The following is a 21,724-nucleotide window of genomic DNA, read 5'->3' as shown; positions in this document are numbered from 1 at the left end:
CCAGGCCTGCCGCAGCTGATGCCCCTCGATCCCCTGGAGGTGGAAAGGAAATGGGAACAGCTATGAGACTGGAATCTAATTAATACACGAAAGTTGTCCCAGTCAACCTGGTTCCGTAGACACGATGCCACTGTTATTATGTACACCCTTCTTCTATTTTGTCTTCTGGTTACCTCCTGGGTTTGGCAAAAATTAAGGGTGAAACTTCTGGGATGCACGCCATGCGCGGTCAAGCCCGGGGCCCCAAGCTTGACTGGTCCCCTCAACAACGAGCAGGTGGCCTCGTGCAATTTTTTGAGCCACGTATCCAGCAGGCATACATTCCCTTCCTGTGGATTCAAAGCAGCAGCGTGCCTCACATTCACTTAAAATACAATGAAAGACAGATGCTCGCTTTTCCTTCCTCGCTGCCGTAGTCCTGCTTTCACTTTGCTATTTCGAAGGCAGCGAAACCTTTCCCTCCCCGGAGTGCTACAGCGCAAAGCCCCTCTCTCTCCGGCCGCCACCCTCCCGCCCCCGCCCCCGCCCCCGCCCCCACCCCCGGGCGACGCCGCCGTCCGCGCAAACTTTGCACGCGGAAAGGTGGGCAGCGGGGGCGCGGGACTACGAGTCCCAGAATGCACGGCGCCCGCCGCACAGGCGCAGCGGGGACCACCCCGGCCCGCCGGCCAGGAGCCTGCGGAGACTCCCGGGTCCCCGCGCCGGAGAGGGGCTGGGGGCGGGCGGCCGGGCGGACCTGGCCGGCGCCGAGGGCGGCCGCGGGCGTCGGCATGCAGGCGCGGCGGCGCGCGTGAGGAGGATGCGGCAGCGGGCGCCGCGGCGGGCGGAGGAGTAGGCGGCGGTGCCCTGGGAGCGAGCCGCGCGCGCGGGCCAGACGGCTCCCGGAGGCTCCCCGAGGCTCCGCAGTGCCGCCGCCGTCGCCGTCGCCCGGGAGGCTCCGCGCGGGAGCCATGTAACCCGCGGCGGGCTCCGGGCTGCTCCGTCCTCGCCCAGCTCCCGGGCCAGCGCGGCAGCGGGGCCACGATGAAGAAGCAGTTCAATCGCATGCGCCAGCTGGCCAACCAGACGGTGGGCAGGTAGGTGCCCCGGGGCGCGCAGGTGATGGAGCCCGCCCCTCCGGGGCCGCTCGCGGGCGCGCCCCCTCCTCTCCGAACTTCCCCGCCCCGGGAGCCCTTCTCCGGCTGCCAAGCGCAAAGTGTGACGCATCCTCCACCTGCGTCCCCGGCCGCCCCTCCGCCCCGTCCTCCCTGCCTTTCCCCGGGACTGCCCCTTGCCCCCCTACCCGCCCCCCACCCCGCGGCCGCCCGGCTTGCTGGAAACAGGTGTTTGCTCCGATTGTGCTAGAGGCTCCCGACCCGCAGCCGCTCTCCGACGATTCCCTCCCCTGCGCCGAGTTCAGGCTGCTGGGGGGTCCGGGGTGGGGTGCGGTGGGGTGGGGAGGGGGGGCAGGGAAGTGTTGGGCCTGGCCGGCTCGGCGGAGCGGAGCCTGCCCCTCCCGCCGTGCTTGCTCTCCGGGGACTGTGACTGTACGAGATGCCGGACCCCTGTCTTGGCCGGGTTTCTGAAGGCCGTAGGTGTCGGAGAGGGGATCGGAAGGGGTGAGGGGGAGAGGGGGCAGGGAAGGTGCTGCTGGAATGGCGCTGCTGTCGGCTTTGGTCCTGAGACTGATTTCAGTAGAGGGAGGGAGGCTGCAGAGAGGGAGGTCCAACTCCTCTGGAAGATGAGATAAGCAGAGGATCACAGCCAGGTAGGGGAGGGGAACAGAGAGGCCCTCTGGCCAGGAAGAGCCGGGCCCTAGGAGGCTGCGGGACCCAGCCTGCTGTCATCGCCGCCGTGAAAATGGGCTGCATCTGGGCTGGTGTCTCCGGGAGCCGCGCTCTGCAGGGTGCCAACATCTATTAACGTTACATAAGGATTCTGGTGGGTCTCTTCCAAGGCTAGGCATGCCGTGAACTCAGGGTTGTTGTTAGGTAGAGGGGATTTTTCGCGAAACTTCTGCTCCTGGGGAGGGATTTCCCTTGCTGCTGGGGTTGAGCAATTCAGGTGTGCGGTGCTAAAGCAAAGTGGAAAGCAGAGAGCCCAGCCTCGGGTGCAGTTCAAGTGCGAGCTCCACACATGGAGGGCTCTCCGCTAGGTTTACGCGGAAACCAAATACCTTTCTTGGGTGGCAAGTGGAGCCCGAACTGGCCTCTGGTCGAGTGGGGGTGGGGACATCCCTGGGAGACAGGGGACACTGAGGTCCCAGGTAAGCATACTGCCCTAATTACAGTGGGCATCTGAGGGCAGGGGATGCGGTGGCTTCTTACGCTTCCAGGGGACTCCAGATGGTTTCCAAGTAACAATATCTAAAATTGACTTGGATTCATTTCCCTTTCCCAAACACATGTGCTTTAACATGAGGGAGAATTTATGAATAGCAGAGTCAGATTAGCCCAGATTTCTGGCATGGTGTCGCCACGGATATAGCCTCACGTGGGCTGCTTTTTGATATGTTGGACACTGAAAAATAGTGTTTTCCTGTATTGGTCGTTTAGCAGATAGATGACCATCAACCTGACCTGTCTTTAAGATCTTGATTTCTGCACCACTCTCTGGGCTGGCATCAGGCATCACAGCAGACCAACTAAGCGATCAGGGCCATACACTTGGATTGCTCCTCTCGCTTGGTTTTGGGGTTCAGTTCAGTGCCCGAATGGAAATGTGAGGAAGGTGTTCAGGCTTTCTCTCTGGCGCCCCTGAAACCAACCAACTCTTTCTCTTTCCAGGACTTGTTTCAAGGTGGGAAGATTTATGAGCCTTAGGCATAAAGCCTTTTTTTTTTTTTTTTTTTTAAACCCTCATCCACAGAGGGAATGACAAAGAGGGGAAATCGGGTTTCAGAATATGTGTGCTTATTTGTGTTTGTGTGTTAAGATTTTATTATTTGAGAGAGAGATGAGAGACAGCATGAGTAGGGGCAGAGGGAGAGGGAGAAGCAGACTCTCCAAGCGGGGATCCATCTTCAGGCGGGGCTTGATCCCAGGACCCAGGATCATGACCTGAGCTGAAGGTAGACACTTAACCGACTGAGTCACCCAGGTGCCGTAAGTGCACTTATTTGAAAGCGCATTCTTGGAAGTCCAAGCAACTTGTTAGCAAGAGGTACTTTCCACTTGTTTGTTGGGACTCTGGTGATGAGTGCTGTCTTTGTCAGGTGGCATTTGTTGTGTCATGTGCCAGGGAAAGTGGGGGCCCCTCCCTGGGGGCCCCTGCTTGCGTCTCACTGACATGTATCCATTTTGATGATCTTTAGTAGGAACTTTTTTTTTTTTTAAGATTTTTATAGGGGATAGGCAGAGACACAGGCAGAAGAGAAGCAGGTGGAGGAGAAGCAGGTGGAGGAGAAGCAGGCTCCATGCAGGGAGCCCGATGTGGGACTCGATCCCGAGACTCCAGGATCATGCCCTGAGCCTAAGGCAGATGCTTAACCGCTGAGCCACCCAGGCATCCCATAGTGGGAACTTTTTAAAGCAAAAGTCAGTTCATGTTACTTTGTTGCCTAAGGGTTTCCATTGGCATATTCTTGCACTTAGCATCCCAGATCTTTCCGGTGGCCTATCGGATGTTACCCACTTGACTCCTCTTTCTCTCTCCGTACTCATTCTATTTCACCTGCTCTTCATTCACTGTGATGTGGCCTCAGTGGCCTTCCTGGACCCATATGCACCAAGCTTATTTCCATCTGGGGGCTTTATTCTTGCTGTTTTCCTTTTTGGGCTGTGCACTGCCCATATTCTTCTTCCTCATCATTCAGGTTTTAGCTCAGAGGCCTTCGAGAGGCTGCCTTGCCCCAGTTGCCTTCTAGCCCCTCGTCCTGGTCATGTTTGTCACTGCGCCCCTCGCTCTGGAATAGTCATGGCTCTTGTCTTGTCTGCCTCCAGTAGAATGTATTAATCGCCACTGTACGATGTTTGAAGCCCAATGCCTTATAGACATCTGATGCTTAGTTCATGCTTATTGAAGAGATTTTTTAAAAGGTTTTATTCATGAGAGACACAGAGAGAGAGAGGCAGAGACACAGGCAGAGGGAGAAGCAGGCTCCCTGTAGGGAACCTGGTGTGGGACTCGATCCCAGGATCACGCCCTGAGCCAAATGCAGATACTCAACCACTGAGCCACCCAGGTGCCCCTTATTGAAGAGATTAAAACCATTCACTGTAGGGCCCACACTGGTAAATCAAAGGGGTAGTATTTACTTACTGAGACTGCAGTGAGTCAGGGTCCTAATGTCCTTTTAAATTTCTTGAATCCGTGGAAACATTTGGATTGAACGTTTGGGATTGGTAGACCATTTTATGGAGTTGCTTTGGTAAGCCACTGCATCCTTGTCCTTGGGTGTCTGGTAAGTGATGACTTTCTTTCCCGTCTTTGAGGGGTGACAAGCAATGGGCACGAGGATCGCTCCTCCCCACGGTTCTTTACCCACCCGCCTTCCATAAGTTGTTAGGTCCTGGAAGTCTTCTGAATCTAGAACCGCTAGGGACTGGCTCCAGTCACTTTAACAACGTAGCTGTTGCCGTGCTTTAGTGTCCTCTCCAGAGTCACTAACCTTTTCCCTCCAAGGGCTTGCATCTGAGTAGAGAAGGGCATCCACTGCTGGGAAGAGAGGTTATAAAACCCATTGCCCGTAACTGGGAAGAGCTTCTTCTTCTGGATGTGCTTCTCCAATCCCTGCACAGGTTCCTTCTGCTTTGAATTTTCCACTTTCAGTGTCTTCATTTCACTCCATCCCCTGGGAAGCATGCCAACCCCCCCACCCCCAATGTGCCTTATTCTGCGCTGCACCCTAGGAAATGCTGAACCAAGAGTAGCTGCAGTAGGCATCCTTGGACAAATTATAACCAATCCTAGGTTACGTGTGCTGTGGCATGCATTCATATGTTCACCCGTTTCTTTATTCATTCAGTAAATATTTATTGAATGCCTGCCATGTGCCAGGCACTGCTGGGCTTCAGAAGACATCACAGCCATCACAACGCAGAGTAAAACAAAAATCCCTCTTCTCCTGGAATCTGTATTCTAAAGATGTGCTGTAGTTGCACCATATTACAATTTGTATCTTACTTGTTTTGCCCTCTAGACTTAAAGTTCACTGATGGTAGGGACAGCTAACTGCCCTAATGCCTGGCATAGAGTAGGTTCTGTGAAATTCTTTGACAACTGAATGAGCAAGTGAGCAGAAGGTCCAAGTGTTGTGGATCATAGAAATCGGGCAAAGCAGGTCCTGACATGATGCCCCTTTCAGTGTCGTGATGGAATGGATTTCCAGAGAAGTCGGCACAGCTGCCCTGCTGGGCTTTGGAAAGACAGGACAAGATTTAATGGGGGGGGGGGGATTAGTTCACACATGATTTATATGCCATTTTGTACCTTCCAGAATGTCTGGGGTGAGAAGCATCCTGCAAGGCATTGAGTGTTTTTCTTCGAAGTAGCATTGGTTTGTGTTGAGTGGAATAAAGCCCTGAATGGAATTTTAGAGACCTGCTACATGGAAGAGACAAGAAGCAAGACTGATACCTTGATCTGGCGAGGAAGCTATTTTTCCCCCCACCAAGTCTGCACAATGAGGGTCCCACTGGCCTCCACGTTAGAGGACCATTATGAGGTTGAAGGGAGGCTGGCTTACATCAAATGCCAAGCAAATGGTTGATGAAGTTTACAGTCCCTCTCTTCCTCTTGCTCACTCAATCCTCCTGATCTCCGAAAGGCTTCTTAGATTGTGACAGCCATTGTCCAGTGGTGGCTATGAATGGGCCCTGTGCCCCTGTGTGACAACGGGTCCTGTTCACGGTGTCTGAGAGTAGGCAAGGAGCAATGGAAGCTCCGGAGGGCAGCATGCAAATTCAAGAGCAGGGCATTTGGGTTGGATTAGTTGGTTTTGGAGGCTCTGAGCTGGGTGCAGAAGATAGAGTTTTGTCTAGAGCCCCACTTTCCATTCCTAGACTGCTAAGCATGCAGCCCCGAGTGAGCTTGGTTTCTGGTGCATGGCTTGGCTGAGCATCTTTGCTGCTGTGCAGCTCTCAGGACGCAACTGCAGCAGCCAGTGGTGTGGAGTTGGAGGCTGAAGGTGCAGAGCCTCGAGGTCAAAGCAGCCAAGCCAGTGAGGATCCGTTCCTTGAAGGTTTCTCTGAGACACGGCTTTGCCCATCAGCCCACCTCCTAAGAGCCGTGACCCAATCAATAAGGACATCAGGAAAAAGTCAGAACCAGTTCTAAATTAGTCCTCAGACTGCTTCATTCCCCACCTATTATGTATGCCTTGTGAATTGGACCTGTCAGCCCAACACAGGCCATGTCACGTCTTCCTTTCAGCCCAAGCAGGGCTGGGCAGACCCAGACTCATCCCCCAGGGAGCACTGTGCACATTCACTCGGTTTCAGAGCGAAGTTTTCCATTAGAGTTTTATGAAAGCTAATGTCTTGCCACCTGCTCTGGGTGCGTATCTGTGAGATAACAGAATGTACTCACCAATTGATGAGCAGGCTAGCAAATCTGGAAAGAATATTCTTTGCCTGTGTCTTCTGAGCTCCTTACTATGCAGATCTGCCGGCTCTCAGCTGTCTGCTGGGCTGCTCTCAGCAGTCCGCGTGAGGCTGACTGCCTGGACGTCCTGCAGAAAATCTGTTATCCCAGACCTGCAAGTCATTGTGAGACCCATTCGCTTCACCAGCAATTAACGACATCCCCTCTCACTTTAGCCTCTTTCAAAGAAATGTCTCTATTCATTAATGTTTTTCGTAATAGGTTATAAGGACTACTTTTTTTTTTTTTAATCTCCACAGAAAGTGAATCAGTAGCCGTGTGAGTCAAACAGTCATTTATGATTGTCCCATTTCGAGGGGATTAGTAGGCATCCCTCTTATTAATAATGATGAAAAATTGATTTCAAATGCTGTGTTGATAATGACAGCAAGTCCTAAAATTGTCCTTCAGCTCTGCATCGAGTCAGGTGTAGGCCAGAGAGAAGGTTGCTGGGAGAGGCAGACAAGCCAGGGGCTCTCCCATTGGGCGCTGGGCATCTGAGTATGCTTGGCACCTGGGACCCCACTGCCTCTGAGAAGTGTGTGGCCATCTAGCAATTTAAAACTATCCTTTCTGTCCGGGAAGCAGATGTTTTTGCTTTCATTTTCCAACTTTAGAGTTTATTTTTAGAGTGAATGTTTATTTTCCCACAGAATTCAATTTACTTTTTTTAACTTTCTTTTTGGTTACATAAATGATATTTGTTTATGATAGGGAAGTTATAAACTTATAGATGGGCAAGAAGGAAGAACATGACCAGTAATCTCACTACCTGGGGAGCACATTTAATAGTATAGATATCATTTTCTAAGTTTTTAATAGGTATATATTCTTAAAAAAGAGAGACCATATTCTATATAATCTTCTGCAATCTGCTTTTCCCCCTCTGTGTACTACATCTTGAATTTCACCTCTGTCAACAACTGTATAACAACAACTGTGTACCTATAGTATAATTTTTCAAGGGTATATAGTATTCCATTTCAATCAACCAGTTTCCTTTTGCTAATCACGTAGCAAATACTTTTTGTTGGTTTGCTTTCCCAGCATGAAGCCTTAGAAGTAGAATTTCAGAGCCAAAGAGCCTGTGAGTTTTTAAGACCGTGTGAGTGAATATTTTATACACACAAACATACACACGTATTATATTTACATCCTCTGCAGAATTACCAAATTCTTCCCCTGAACCCTCTTAGGAAGTGATATCACAACTTTGTTAATGCACAAATGAAACACCTCCCTGTGCTTCTCTTTCATTTTCCAATGAGGTAGAACATTTTCTATGTTGACTGGACATTTCTTACCTTTTTCTGAATTGCCTGCATATTTCTTGCCCATTTTTCTAAAGTCATGTCATAACTGTTTGCCTATTGATTTTAGGTAATTTTTAATATATTAAACATATATGTATTTTATCATATGCCACCCATTTCCCTGTACTTTTTTTTGCCTATATGTCTTGTTTTATGTCTTTTAAAATTTGTGATCTTGAATCTATCAATTTATGGTTTGTGCTTAAATATTATGCTTAGAAATGTTTTTCCCAGACTGAAATTACATAAATATTCATGTGCTTTCATTACCATTTATACATTTAATTTTGCCATTTGATTTTAAATTCATCAGTCATTAATTTTGATGTATGGCATGACTAGGGTGTCACATTTAGCTTTTCTTTAAAAACAAAAAAGTAGTAGAGGTACCTTGGTGGTTCAGTTGATTGAGCGTCCAACTCTTGATTTGGCTCAGGTCATGATCTCAGGGTTGTGAGATTGAGCCCCGTATTGGGCTCTATGCTCAGCAGGGAGTCTGCTTGGGATTCTCTCTCTCCTTCTGTCCCTCCTCCTCCCCCCCAAATGAATAAATAAAAATTTTTAAAAAACCCAAGTAGTTACTCTACTATCAAATTTTTTTTTTCTACCATCAAATTGAATAATGGAGTTCAATCCCACTGTATTGAAATATCATCATGTACTAAAAGATTCATCTACTTGGATTTGTTTCTAGGATTTTTTTTTTTAAGATTTTATTTGTTTACTTGATGAGAGACAGAGAGCATAAGCAGAGAGAGTTTCAGGGAGAAGGGGAAGCAGGCTCCTTGAGGAGCAGGGACCCCAGATGGGGGGGATCGATCCCAGGACCCAGGGATCATGATCTGAGCTGAAGGCAGACACTTAACTGGTTGACTGACCCACCCAGGTGCCCTTGTTTCTAGGATTTCAAATTTATTCTCTTTACCTGTCAGTTGGCAGGAATGTGAGCTAGGCCCACCTGCCCAGGTGAGCAGCAGTGGGTTGATGTCCCATGGTTTGGGTGGGTGGAACAGTGGAGTTGGTCTAGTCCCAAATCTCAGCTTCATCCAGGGCAACTCCATGACTTGGCAATTAGAACTCAGCAGCTTTGCCTGAGGATCTTGTTGTGCCTTCACCACAGCTAATCTACAAATTATTCCCTTATAAATTAGAATTGCTTGTGTTTCCTTGGTTTTGCTTATGTGTTTATTTTTTCCTCAGCATTTTAAAAAGTGAGTGTATTAAGATGGAGAAGATTGACAATTTTATGCTAGTGAGTATGCTGAGAATTCTTCCCATGTGGGAATAGGGTATACTTATTCAAGTTTGTTTATGATCCTGTAAGATAGTGTTTGTCTGGTTAAGTCGTACACAATTTTGCTTTTGTTTTTAGGTAATTTGTCATTGTCACTACTCTTGCCTTAGTGATTGGAAACTATTTATTTATTTATTTATTTATTTATTTATTTATTTATTTTTTACTTTTTATTAGTGGAATAAGTAAGTGGTAAGAAAGTTACTGATTTTTGTGTAATTGTCTTCACAACCACTGTCATAAACAATCTCATTACTTTTAAATACTTTGTACAAAGTAATTGAAGCTGTTGACTTTTCCAGGTAGACCTTCATATTTTCTGCAGATAATAATTTTACTTCTTCCTTGCCAGTATTTATACTTACTTTCTTGTCTAATTGCATTGTCTAGGACTTCTAGAATAGTGTTAAGATATTGGGGCAATAGGTAGGCTTCCATGTTTTCTTACTACTCTCCATGGAAATGCATGATAATTGGCTTGAGAAATTTTGTTACCTATTATATAATTTTATTATTTTACTTTGGTTTTTCTTTGGTGCCAGAGTTAAATTTGATGTAATTATATTCTCATGGTCTTTAAAGTTCATCATATCTTTTCTCTTTAACTAATATATTCACTGAGTAATTTATACTATAAATATTTATTGAGCACTTACTATATTTTGCATGTTGTTTTCATTGGAGATACACTAGTGATAAAGTTCCTACCCATAAAACTTATGTTTTATGACTTTGACCTCCTACAGATTTCTAATATTGAACTCTCCTTGCCTTCCTGCAATGAATCTTATGACTATGATTTGTTAATTTTTAAAAATACACATAGATTTAATTTGTGGTTGTTTTATTTAGGATTTTGGCATTCAGTATTCATAAATGAGAGCATCTGAATTTTTTTCTTTTACTAACCTGCCAAATTTTGATAACCTTGTAAAATGAATTGCCCACTTCCTTTTGTTTCTGTGCAGTGAGTTAAGGAATTAACATGTTCATTGAAGGTTGGAAACAACTTTTCCAGGGCATTTTTTGGACATAGTTCTTTGACAGTTTTCCCAATTTATTCATTGGACTACTTACATTTTCTGTCTTTTCCTGAGTCATTTTTAGTAACATAGTTTGTAGGAAGGCATTCATTTCATTATTATTTTAAAATTTAATAGAATCTTCTTTGAGTATAGAGTTGTAGCTCCTAATTTGCATTTCTTTCTCTTTCTTCTTTCTTTTGCCCTCCACACTTGTGCCTATGAGACAGTCATTGTTTCTCTCCACCATGGATGTTTGCAGTTGTTGATTCTTATCATTCATTGTAGGAAACCGTGAGATCCTTCAGAGGAACATTTTTAGGCTAACAAACTTACTGTTGTCCACTATTTTTCATGCCAAGATTATTTTTTTTTTAAAGATTTTATTTATTTCACTTCATGAGAGACAAAGAGGGAGAGGTAGAGAGGCCAAGGGGGAAGCAGGCTCCCTGCAGAGAGCGTGATGCAGGACTCAATCCCAGGACTCTGGGATCACAACCTGAGCTGAAGGCAAATGCTGAGCCACTAAGCCACCCAGGCACACCGATTAGTGTTTTTTTTTTTTTTTTTTTTTTTTTTTAGTGCTTCCTACAGTGTGGAGAATAATGAGAACAGAAATTCTCTCTCATCTTGCTGTACTGGAATGTCACATGACCTGCTTTATGAGATTATTGCCAGGGTTAAATAAGATAATAAATATAATATCCTTAGCATAGTCCCTGAGAAATAATAAGCCCTCAATAAGTGGTAGGTATTCTCACTATTCCTTGCTGTGCTGAAAGTCTCTTTGACATGAAGCATTCATTTTGATCTTATTTCTAGGCCTAAATACCTGAAAATTACAGCTTGAAATTCATACCCATTTATCTTATTTTCCCAAACCAAGTCCAGTTTTTCTGGGTTTAGTCACAAACTTGAAATAATCTGGAGGTATAGATAATACTCATGGCCCCATTCATTTGATACTCACTAATAGTTATTGTATTACTTGGGGTGGTCTAGGTTATGCCCCCATGACAGAAGCCCTCCATGTCATAGCAGTGTATGTCCCCGCTGGCAGCGACTGCAAGTAGTCTCCCCAGCACCCAGGCTGCCATAGCTCTGTTCCACACCTGCCTGTCTGATGACAGAGGCAGTAAATGAAGATGTGGTCAGTCTTGCATTGGCTCCTGGTGTTTTCTTCTGGAAGTGACATGTCATTGGCCAAAGTAGATCACCTGGCCATACCTCACTTGAAACAGGGGCAGGCAAAGACAATCACATGGACCCGGAAAGAATAGAACCACAAAAGCCACAGTTATGTCACCTGTAGCCAAGAATTGGGCTGGGTACTTCATAGGCATTATTTTTATGGACTCATTGCAACATCTGTATGAATTGGGTGCTATTTATAGCCTTATTTTATAGGTAGGGAGTGGAGGCTAGAAGTGGCAGACCAAGAAAGGGGCAGAGCCAGATTCCAGCAGGGTCCTAAGTAGGTCATACACAGGCAGAAGCTTCCTCTGGTCTGCTTTCCCTAACAGTGGATCTTGATAGCCTCGGGGTCCCTCCAGTTACTTCAGTTTAGGTGGTTTTGCAAATGCTAATTAACTGCTCTTGTCTTGAATAAAAATAAAAATGTCACATTCATTTAAGGTAATGGGTATCTTGTATGTAGCCTTAACCACAAAGAGCATGCAGTGAAATTTCTGCCAATAGAAAATTCTTCACTTTGTGTGTTCACTGCAGTTTCAGAGAAAGGGTAAGAGAAGTGCCCTTTGAAAGTATCATTATTATTATTATTATTTTAGCTCTGTGCTCTCAGTGGAAAGAAAGCACTGTGGGTAAATGCCAAAGCCCTTACAGCCTCCCGCATGACATAGTAAAGCAAAGAGACCTTAAAAAATAAGGAATATGTGAAGCAGACAGGGCTGTTAGCTCTGTCTCCTGGTGCATGTTGCTCTGATGGCAGACATACGTGTATACTCACTCGTTGTCCTAAGTGCTCTTTACTGAGTGTGCCCTGTGACAGATACTCATGGGGTGCTTTATAGATGGTGGTGCTTAATCCTCACACACTCACTGAGTAGGTTGTGAAATTTCTTTACTTCCTGCCCCAGCCTCAAAGCATGTGCATTGTTGCTGCTGTCTACCCCATTGCAAGTTGGCATTTGCTCCCAGACCCCCCCAGCTCAAGTGGCGATGTTCTTTAGCACTGTGCTCTAATGACTGTAGTAGGGGAGAAAGAAAAATTTAAACATCTTGTATTAGTGGAATGATTAACTGTGGCACATCTGTACACTTGTAACAATCTCAGTGTTTTCCTAACACTTAAAAAGTTTAAGGGCTTGAGAGAAATGTTTGAGAGAAAAAAACAGGATACAGAAGTGCATACAGAGTTGAGATTGCACAGTGTTAAAAAAAAATTGCATAGAAAAGACTGGAAGGAAATCTGGAAAGACTGGAAGGCTTTGCATGCAGTATTTATCTCTGGGCAGGCTTATGAGTGGTTTGATTTCTTGCTGCTTGTACGTTTAAAAAAAATTTCCAGATTCTTTAAACATGTATTTTATATGCTTATTAAAAAAAAAATTCCTACTGGGACTCAAAAGGGGGCAAAAGTAAAATGTAGCTGGAATTTCTTTTTAAGTTCAGGGCCCTGAAAGGTCTAAGTAAATATGCTTGAAGATTGGGGAGCCTGGGTGGCTCAGGGATTGAGTGTTTGCCTTTGGCTCAGGTCATGACCCTGGGTCCTGGGATCGAGTCCCTCATCGAGCTCCCCATAGGGAGTCTGCTTCTCCCTCTGCCTCTGTCTCTGCCTCTGTCTCTGTGTCTCTCCTGAATAAATAAAATCTTGAAAAAAATATGCTTGAAGTTCTCTTGAGCCTTGGTTTTTCAAACATGGGAAACTTCTTATCTTTATGCTCTGGAAAGGATGTCAGATCTCATTTTATAGAATAAAACAGTCTGCCATTAGGAGTGATATGCTTATAGCCTTTTAGGGTTGCTAATTCTAAAGACCCATAACATTTTGAAACTTTGCCTGCTTGACACGGGGCTGAGGACCAGTGGCTCCCCATGACAGGTCAGGGTTCTTCGGTTGCAGCCACAGAAATGGACTGTGGTTAATTTCATTTCTTTCTTTTTTTTTTTTTTTTTGAGATTTTATTTATTTATTCATGAAAGACAGACGCAGAGACACAGGCAGAGGGAGAAGCGGGCTCCCTTCAGGGAGCCCGATGCAGGACTCCATCCCGGACCTTGGATCACGACGTGAGCCAAAGGTGACGCTCAACCACTGAGCCACCCAGGTGCCCCTGGACTGTGGCTAATCCAACCAGAAGAGAAGATTGGAAAGGATGGGGGTGGTTCACAGAATTGAAATGACCAAGTGGCGTTCCTGGAGCAGGACAACAGGACAGGCTCTTCAGAGGTCACCTTCAGAAAGGTTGCTTCCCCATTGTTATTTGTCATTGGATCACTCAGGTGATCTCAGTCACAGAAGTGAGTTCCCTTGGTTTAGTTTGGAGCGTGTGACCTGACCTTGCCCTCCAGGCAATGGTAGGGTAGGCAGCTCTCTGGATTGCCTGTCCCCAAAGACAGCAGTGGGGGCAGAGGCTGTCCCCAAAAGGAAAATCTAAGGCTTTTTCTCAAAGGACCAGAAAGAGGGAGTGGCTGTCTAGCACACCAAGATGTTGACCATCCTCTAGTCAATGACTCGAAGACCCTAACTTCATCGGTTTGCCAGAGATGTCCAAACTTAGCTGTAATCTAGAGAATGTGGCTCCTGGTATTCAGAGAAGTCATTTCCCACCCTTACATATCTGGTCAGTTACTATGAATCTGTCTCTAGATTATATTTACCCATGTCTTCTTTTTCATTTCTGAGTCTTAATTATAGTCTCCACCCTTGACTATTGCAGTGCCCTTCATTTGTGTTCTTGCCTTGAATCTCTCCTCTCTGACTTCCTGCAACTCTGGCCAGGCTATATTTTTGAATCCATGGACAGACAAATGCCATTTTCCTTCTTCATCAGGTTTTGCTCTGTGGGGGTGGGGACAGGGGAAATGCTAGGACTGTGGGAAGTGTGACACACTGTTGATCCATCTTAGAACTGTACAATCCGCATTTGTGTTTAAGGCTCTGAGAAGATCCACAGAAAAGAAAACTCTTCATCATTTGTGTCACTTAGAATGCTTTGAATTAAAGTAGCAGGTGTCATTTCAGAGCAGTTTAAAATATAAGGTAACTTTATTTCAAACGACAGGGCTTCCAGAGGTAGGGAGAGTCCAGCTGCCTTGTGGCTGGGGCACCTGGTGTCTTCTGTTCTTTTTTCCCTTGCTTTGCCTTTATCTTTGTAGTGGCCTTGGCTTTTTTTTCCTGCTCAGAATACAGCTGTTAGTGGCAGCTGACGTCATGAGCTTCCATGCTTATAAACCCAACAGGAGGCAAGAGAGATGCTGATGTTAGAATGTTTGTATCCACCTCGTGAAGGTGGAGCCTTGTGAATGGGATTAGTGCCCTGATGCAAGTGGCTCTGGAAAGCTCCTTTGTCCCTTCCACCATGAGAACACAAAGGTACTGTGAAGATCCAAAAAACAACTCCTCACCAGATCAGCTGGCATCTGGATCTTGGGCTTCCAGCCTCCAGAAATGTGAGAAATAAATTCCTGTTGTTTATAAGCCATCTGGTCCACCATGTTCTGTTAGATCAGCTCAAAGGGATCGAGACAAGAAGAGTTATCCACAAGGTTCTAGTCATGGGATAAGATAAGAGTCCTTTCCTCCAAGCTAAGCCAATTCATTGTCATGTTTGCCATTGGCCATTAACACAGGTGGGAGGGAAGGGATGCTGCTGGGCCTCCAGCCTGGGTCTTTGAACTAGTCCCTGGCAGGGAAGGTAGGATTATGAGGACTGGCTTGGAGCCATTATGAACCTTCTTAGAGTTGGGGTGGGGAGGGGAACTTCTTTTAAGTCAGTAAACCTTCCTGGGGATGGAACTGATATCTGGACAAAAATCTCACTCTGGGGGCACCTGGGTGGCTCAGTGTTTGAGCGTCTACCTTCAACTCAGATCGTGATCCTGGGTCCTGGGATCCAGTCCCGCATTGGGCTCCCCGCAGGGAACCTGCTTCTCCCTCTCCCTGTGTCTCTGCCTCTCTTTCTGTGTCTCTCATGAATAAATAAACAAAATCTTTAAAAAAAAAAAATCAGATTCTGTTCAGAAGGGAGGAGCGAAGCATTCTGGGTCCACCGTAGCTTACTCCACCCAACATTTTGAGCATGAAAACTGTTTTGCGTGGAACATCCAGTCCTTAAACTGGAATTTGTAGAATGTTACGGGGAATCTTAGTCAATAAAGTTTGAATCTTATCTAGGCACCATCTTCCTTCACCTTTGGTCAAGTGTTGCCTGTCCTTTCTGTTTATCAGAACTGTTTTCTTGTGTTCCACAGCACTGCTTCATATTGTTTTATAAAACTTGGTGTATTGGGGGTGCCTGAGTGGCTCAGTCAGTGAAGTGTCTGCCTTTGGCATGGGTCATGATTCCAGGGTCCTGGGATCAAGTCCTGTGTTGGGCTCCCTGATCAATGGGAGCCTGCTTCTCCCTCTCTCTCTGTGTGCTCATGCACACTCTCTCGCTTTCTCAAATAAATAAAAACAAAACAAAACTTGGTACATTGTATTCTAGTTACAGTTTGGCATAAGTCCTTGTATTGTAATCTTGTAGTCAGGTAGCCTGTAGATGCCCAGCACAGTGCCCGGAATATGGAAGGGACTTAAGAATTGCCTGTCAGGGGATCCCTGGGTGGCTCAGCGGTTTGGCGCCTGCCTTTGGCCCAGGACGCGATCCTGGGATCCTGGAGTCCCGGGATCGATCCCGCGTCGGGCTTCCGGCATGGAGCCTGTTTCTCCCTTCTCCTGTGTCTCTGCCTCTCTCTCTGTCTATCATAAATAAATAAATCTTAAAAAAAAAAAAAAAAGAATCGCCTGTCAAATCCATGCTCATAGCTCGGCTTAGATGACAGCCCGTCTTGCCTCTTCCCACTGTTGGTTCTTCTTCTGTGCTTCCATGGCACTGTGCTTATCCTCTTTTATCCTTTTTTCACCCTGCTTTGACTTCTAGTTGTTGTTGATTTCATTTTCCTCGCTGGACTGGGAGCTGTATTTACAGGGGCCAGGGCTTACTCTTCTGTGTCCTGTGTTGTCCACCATACTTCGCAAATAGCAGGAGCTGGTCCTCATCAGGGTGATGGAAATGAGGCTGTGTGTGCTAATCAAACAGGTGTCAGAATGGATTTTTTTTTTTTTATCACCACAAAATTGATGTTTCCCATGCTCATTGTTTAGCTGTGGGCTTGTAATCATGCCTTGATGGTTTGATGGTCTCCTAAGATTGAATCATGTTAGCAAAAATAGGACTGGGCTTTAGGATTAGTCCCTGGTGTAAATCGCCTTCAATTCGAAAGTATGATTCTCTAGCCATAGATATGAGCAGCAAAGACCAATGGTTTTATACCTGTGCCCAATACCTGCATAGTGACATATACTAGGAGGAATGTGTAAGGTGTGACAACCTAGTGAGTAAAGAAGGCATTCATCAGGGCACCTGGGTGGCTCAGTCGATTAAATGTCTGTCTTTGGCTCAGGTCATGATCCCAGGGTCCTGGGATTGAGCCCCATGTCAGGCTTCCTGCTCAGTGGGGAGTCTGCTGCTTCCTTTCCTTCTGCCCCTGCTCCTTTTCTCTTTCTTTTTCTCTTTCTCACATCAATCAACCAATAAATAAAATCTTAAAAGAAAAAGTGGCATTCATGAAACAGGAATCCTGTTGACCATCTACTGTCACCGGTTGGGTCCTTGGGAAGCAGATACTGAAAATAACATGCGGAATGTTTATTAGGAAGTGCTATTAGCATCAGCACTTATGAAAGAGACGAAAGGAATGGGCAGAGGGAGAAGGTAAGCAGTTATATGGACCCAACAAAGGCCTCAGCTGGTTCCATGTGGGGTGCTGGAGCTTGGGTGTCTCTTCAGAGTTGTCCTGAGTTGGGGAGAAGAGACAGAGCTCTTCTGTTTCTGCATTGATTGGTCATTGGAGTTGGGCTTTCCCTTGAAAGCAGTGTAAAGGGGTAGACAGCCAAGGGTGGTCATCTGGCTGCTTCCCTTGCCACTGGAGAACTGGTTCTTCAGTCCTGAAGGGGAGCCTGGTGTCCGTTGTACCAACCATGTGCCAGATCTTGTACTAGAAGCATGAGCTTGAGAAGGAGAGCAAGTAAAGCCATTACAAGAAGGAGCAGTGGCTTGGACCAGAGGTGAGCTGTTGGCAGTACCAGGAGACTATAACTAGGTTTGGCTGGAGTGGGGTTTGGGAGGAAGTCCTGCATGCTTACATCTGAAGGGAGAGGTGCTGTTAGGAAAAGGAAAGTAGAAATGATGTGTACGAATGCCAAGGGATGTATGGGGTGGCTCCTTCAAGGAAGAGGTGAAGTGAGCGCTCTCTCTCTGTTTAGCATGTCAGTGGGAAAAGGAATGAGGCTTAATGACTGTCTTTCCCAAACAAGGATACTTTTGAGAGTCCTTACAGAATTGGTAGAGCTGGGGCAGCAGGTACAAATCTGAGCAAACTTTATGGTTACCCTACTTCTAAGACATGATTCGGTAGATTTGGATTTTATCCAAGGGCCAATGGTAAATTGCTAAGTGATCATGTGACCTTTCCCCATGGTCTTTGGGATTATGAGCTTGGGTCCTGATGTCAGATTCCCATAGGTTTATATCATGCCTCCATCACATATGAGTTGCAAAACTGTAGACCAGTCACTTAGGTTTGGGAAGCCTCAGTTGTCTTATTTGCGAAGTTGGGATTTTAATCATTCCTGGCTTATGATATTGTTTGAGATGAACTAATACAATAAAGTCCTTAAAATAGTTCCTGGGAAGGAGCGAATCCTCAAAGGTGTGAGACACTGCTGTTGTTACTTTGAACAGAGGAGTTAGCAAGGTCAGATTTGGGTTTTGGAATGCGATGCAGAGTGGAGAATCAAACGAGGGGGCAAGCCTGGTGCACAGACTCTATTCAGGAGATGATACTGTTGATTAGGAGACTAGCTGGTAGTCCCCGTGAGGTGATGGGTATCTGGAGCAGATCTGTAGCCATGAGGAGGCCAGATCTGCAGAGGTTCCAGAGATATCGAAGACTTTGAGTCAGGGGACCTTAGTAGGACTTGGAGGGAGTGGCAGGAGATAAGCAGCTGCTGAACTTTGGGTTTGGGCAATGTGGATGTGGATGCCAGTCATTGAGAAGGATGGGATGAGGGGCTGGAGCTTGGGAGAGAGGTCTGGGAGGTGATGGAGCTGGGAATGTGATGTCAGTGGGTAGGCAGAACTGAAGCTTGGGAATGGGGGGAGTGCTGAGAAGAGCCCAGGGCTGAAGAATTAAGGGTGGTGGTGGTTGTGGAGGAAATACTAGATGGTCCATTGGTAGCTCCCATTTTAAGGTAGAGTGTTACCCAGAGGGAAAGACTTTTTCCACCTGCTGTGTTAGTTTCCTATAGTTTCAGTAACAGCACAAACCAAGTGGCTTAAAACAACTCAAAAGGATCTTCTCACTGTTCTAGAGGCCAGAAGGCCAAAATCAAGGTGGGGGCAGGGCTGCTCTCTCTGAAGACTCTCCAGGAGAACCTGTTCTTTTCTGTGATGTAATAAAGACTATCTCTTCTTTGTCCTTAGATCTTTGTGTCCTGGCACAAAGATTCAAAAATCCTTGGAATTTCTAGAGTGATAGTTGTGCTTTCTTATGCTAATGACGTGACTCTGTGGCAGGGCCCCTACAGAGCTTTGGGATGGGAACTAGTCCCCAGAAACACCAACCACATGATTAAAGGGTTGGAACTTTGGGCCAGCCCAGCCTCTGGGGGAGACAAGGGGAGCCAAAGTTCAGTGCTGGCGGCCAGCGACTTCCTCCATCATGCCTACGTCATGAGACCCTATATATACAAGCTCTGGGCGTTGAAGCTTAGTAGAGCTTCCTAGTTGGGCAACACACTGAGGTGCTGGAAGGGCTCCTGGATTCTACGAGGAGAGGTCATGGAAGCTTGACATATCTCCTCAGCCCACCCTTGACCTTGCCCTTGCCCTGTGCATCAAATCTTTCATTTGGTTGTTTCTGAGCTGTAACCTTTATCCATGTACATCAAATTATACTCCTAAATATAGTGCTTTTGAATTCTGTGAGTCGTTCTCATGAGTTATGGGACCTGACAGGGTTATGGGAAGCCCTGAATTTGCAGCCATCTGGGCAGGATCATGGATGGTTTGAGGCCACCCAAAACTTGTGGCTGGCATCTGAGGTTGGGAAGTACTTTGTCCTTAACTCATGGGGTCTGGGCTAACCCTGGGTAGTTAAGTGTCAGGATGGAAATAACAGGAGGACATCTAGTTGGTATCAGAGAATTGACTCAGGACTTTCTCTTAGCTTCTGGTGTTGCCAACAATCTTTGGTGTTCTTGGGCTTATAGTCACGTCCCTCCCGTCTTTGCCTCTATCACCACATGTCCTTCTCACTGCATGTCTTGTCTTTACTTGTAAGGACTCCAGTCATAGGGGATTAAGGTCCACCTACTCTAGTACAAACTCATTGGAACTATATCTGCAACAGCCCTATTTCCAGCTAAGGTCACATTTCTGGAGTTACTGTGGTTAGGACTTCATCATATCTTCTGAGGGAAGAAGGGGACAGACACAATTCAACCCATAACATCCATGAAGCACACATTTCTCTTACAAGCACTATTTTTTTTTTCCTGTCTGCTTTTTGCCAAGCACAGTGGTGTGGGAGTCCTGAGGCCAATAGAGATAAGTCAGCCAGATAATCTTGCCCTCAAGGGGCTTACTATATTCTGGTAGGGAAAGTAAGACAGGAACACATTGCAAATACTCGAGGCTGGTTGTTAGGAATACCTGAAGATTGTATAAATGTTAGAATGATTGGGATGATGGGACAGTCACTATGGCTTTAGTCATAAATCAGAATTCAAGGTGATGTAAGCTGGACCCTGCAAGAAAGCATGAGATTCTGACAGATGGAGCTGAGGATTGTTGTCCTGCCTGTATGGCTATTTCACAATAGAAATGAATTTGAAGGTTGTAAAGTGCGCAGCAGCAAAGAGGACACGCAAATCTAAGATATTAATCTGGATGCACATATAGAGTGTATTCTTCACAACATTATTAACTCATTAACTAGATTGAGAGACTTGCACAGATGGAACACTGTGAATTAAATCTAAAATGCACCAATATGCAACCATCTCCATGATACGCCGACAAGGGCAAAGAACGAGGTACAGAACACTGCGGGTGGTATTCAACTTAATTTTTTAGTGTATGGTAGATGAATAAGCTCCCAAATATAACCAGATACCATACTCATAAATACTACAACATCTCTAGAAGAATATTAAAAATTTCCCAGCAGTCCTCTTGGGAACAGAGAGGGAGACTGCATTTCTCCCTGCACGTGTGAGCCAGTCTCAACTCTTTCTCAACTTAAGTTACTATTCTAATTGACATTGCTTTTACATTTTAAAATACCTCATTTCTTTTTAACAAAAGCCACAGACTTTGACAAGAGTCACAGCCATGACTGTGTTCTAGAACATTCCCAGTGTATCTGGAGAATCGGTTTTCTCAATCCACTCATCACACAGTGGAGAGTTTCATGCAAACAGACCTGGGCCCTTGGCTCACTGGATGATTAGGCTTCCTTGTTTCTCGCTGTTGACCAATGCTGCGGTCACATCTGTTTCTGTGCTGCAGTGCACCTTTCTGCTCACTCTGTGTCTTGTGATGTGGATTTGCTTTGCATGCTATAAGCCATCACTATGGAGACCATCACTCATAGTTTAACGTGCACAAAAGCATGGTCACAGGAAGGTGGGCCCTCCTCCACCAGGACCCTCCTGTGGGCAAGTTTGTTCCAAAATGCCACAGAAAAGCTGGCGTTTCTCCTGGCACAGGTAAGCTGAGGTTGTCAGTGTGGGATGGGACTTGCTCATTTATGTCACTCCTCCCCATGGCTCACTAGTCTCTAGACCTCAGCTCTGTGGTGTCAGGTTCTGGGATTTCTCCACAATATTCAGAAGAGCAGTTACTTTCTTCTCTATCAGAGTGATTGATTGCATTTTGCCTTTTTTTTTTTTTTTTTAAATAGGCTCCATGCCCACAATGTGTCCCAGCATGGGGCTTGAACTCATGACCCTGACATCAAAATCTGAGAACAAGTCAGACACTCAACCGATTGAGTCATATAAAAATATGATAGATAAAAGGTATATAAAATGTCTAAAAATCATATAAAAAGGTTTTTTTAATAACATTTCTGTACCTTGAACAGATACAGAGGTTGGAGTAAAAGACAAGCTCATATATAAGTATGAATATGTGCATAGACATGTGCATATTAATCATTTTCATCTGGTACACTCCTCCAGCTAGTTACCCCTCCTGTTTTCTGTAGTCCTTTATTATGTCCCACTCTTTCCTTATTTTGAC

General features: G+C 45.9%; 1 protein-coding gene across 5 annotated transcripts in view; it reads left to right on the top strand.

The window, feature by feature from the left end:
* Positions 1–605: 605 nt before the first annotated feature.
* The window catches only part of ARHGAP44 (Rho GTPase activating protein 44), a 168,627-nt gene continuing 147,508 nt past the window's right edge, over positions 606–21,724 (top strand). For 3 of the 5 annotated variants that reach the window (XM_077892591.1, XM_077892590.1, XM_077892592.1), the window contains exon 1: positions 606–1,076. In XM_077892591.1, coding sequence (XP_077748717.1) covers positions 1,024–1,076 — 53 coding nt within the window. In that variant the 5' untranslated portion in view covers positions 606–1,023. The remainder of the gene's footprint in view (positions 1,077–21,724) is intronic. The other 2 variants (XM_077892594.1, XM_077892593.1) reach the window with 1 other exon arrangement.

The sequence above is a fragment of the Canis aureus genome, chromosome 3 (assembly GCF_053574225.1).
Source record: "Canis aureus isolate CA01 chromosome 3, VMU_Caureus_v.1.0, whole genome shotgun sequence".
Classification (NCBI taxonomy): Eukaryota; Metazoa; Chordata; class Mammalia; order Carnivora; family Canidae; genus Canis; species Canis aureus.
This window is presented reverse-complemented; position numbering and strand designations above follow the sequence as displayed.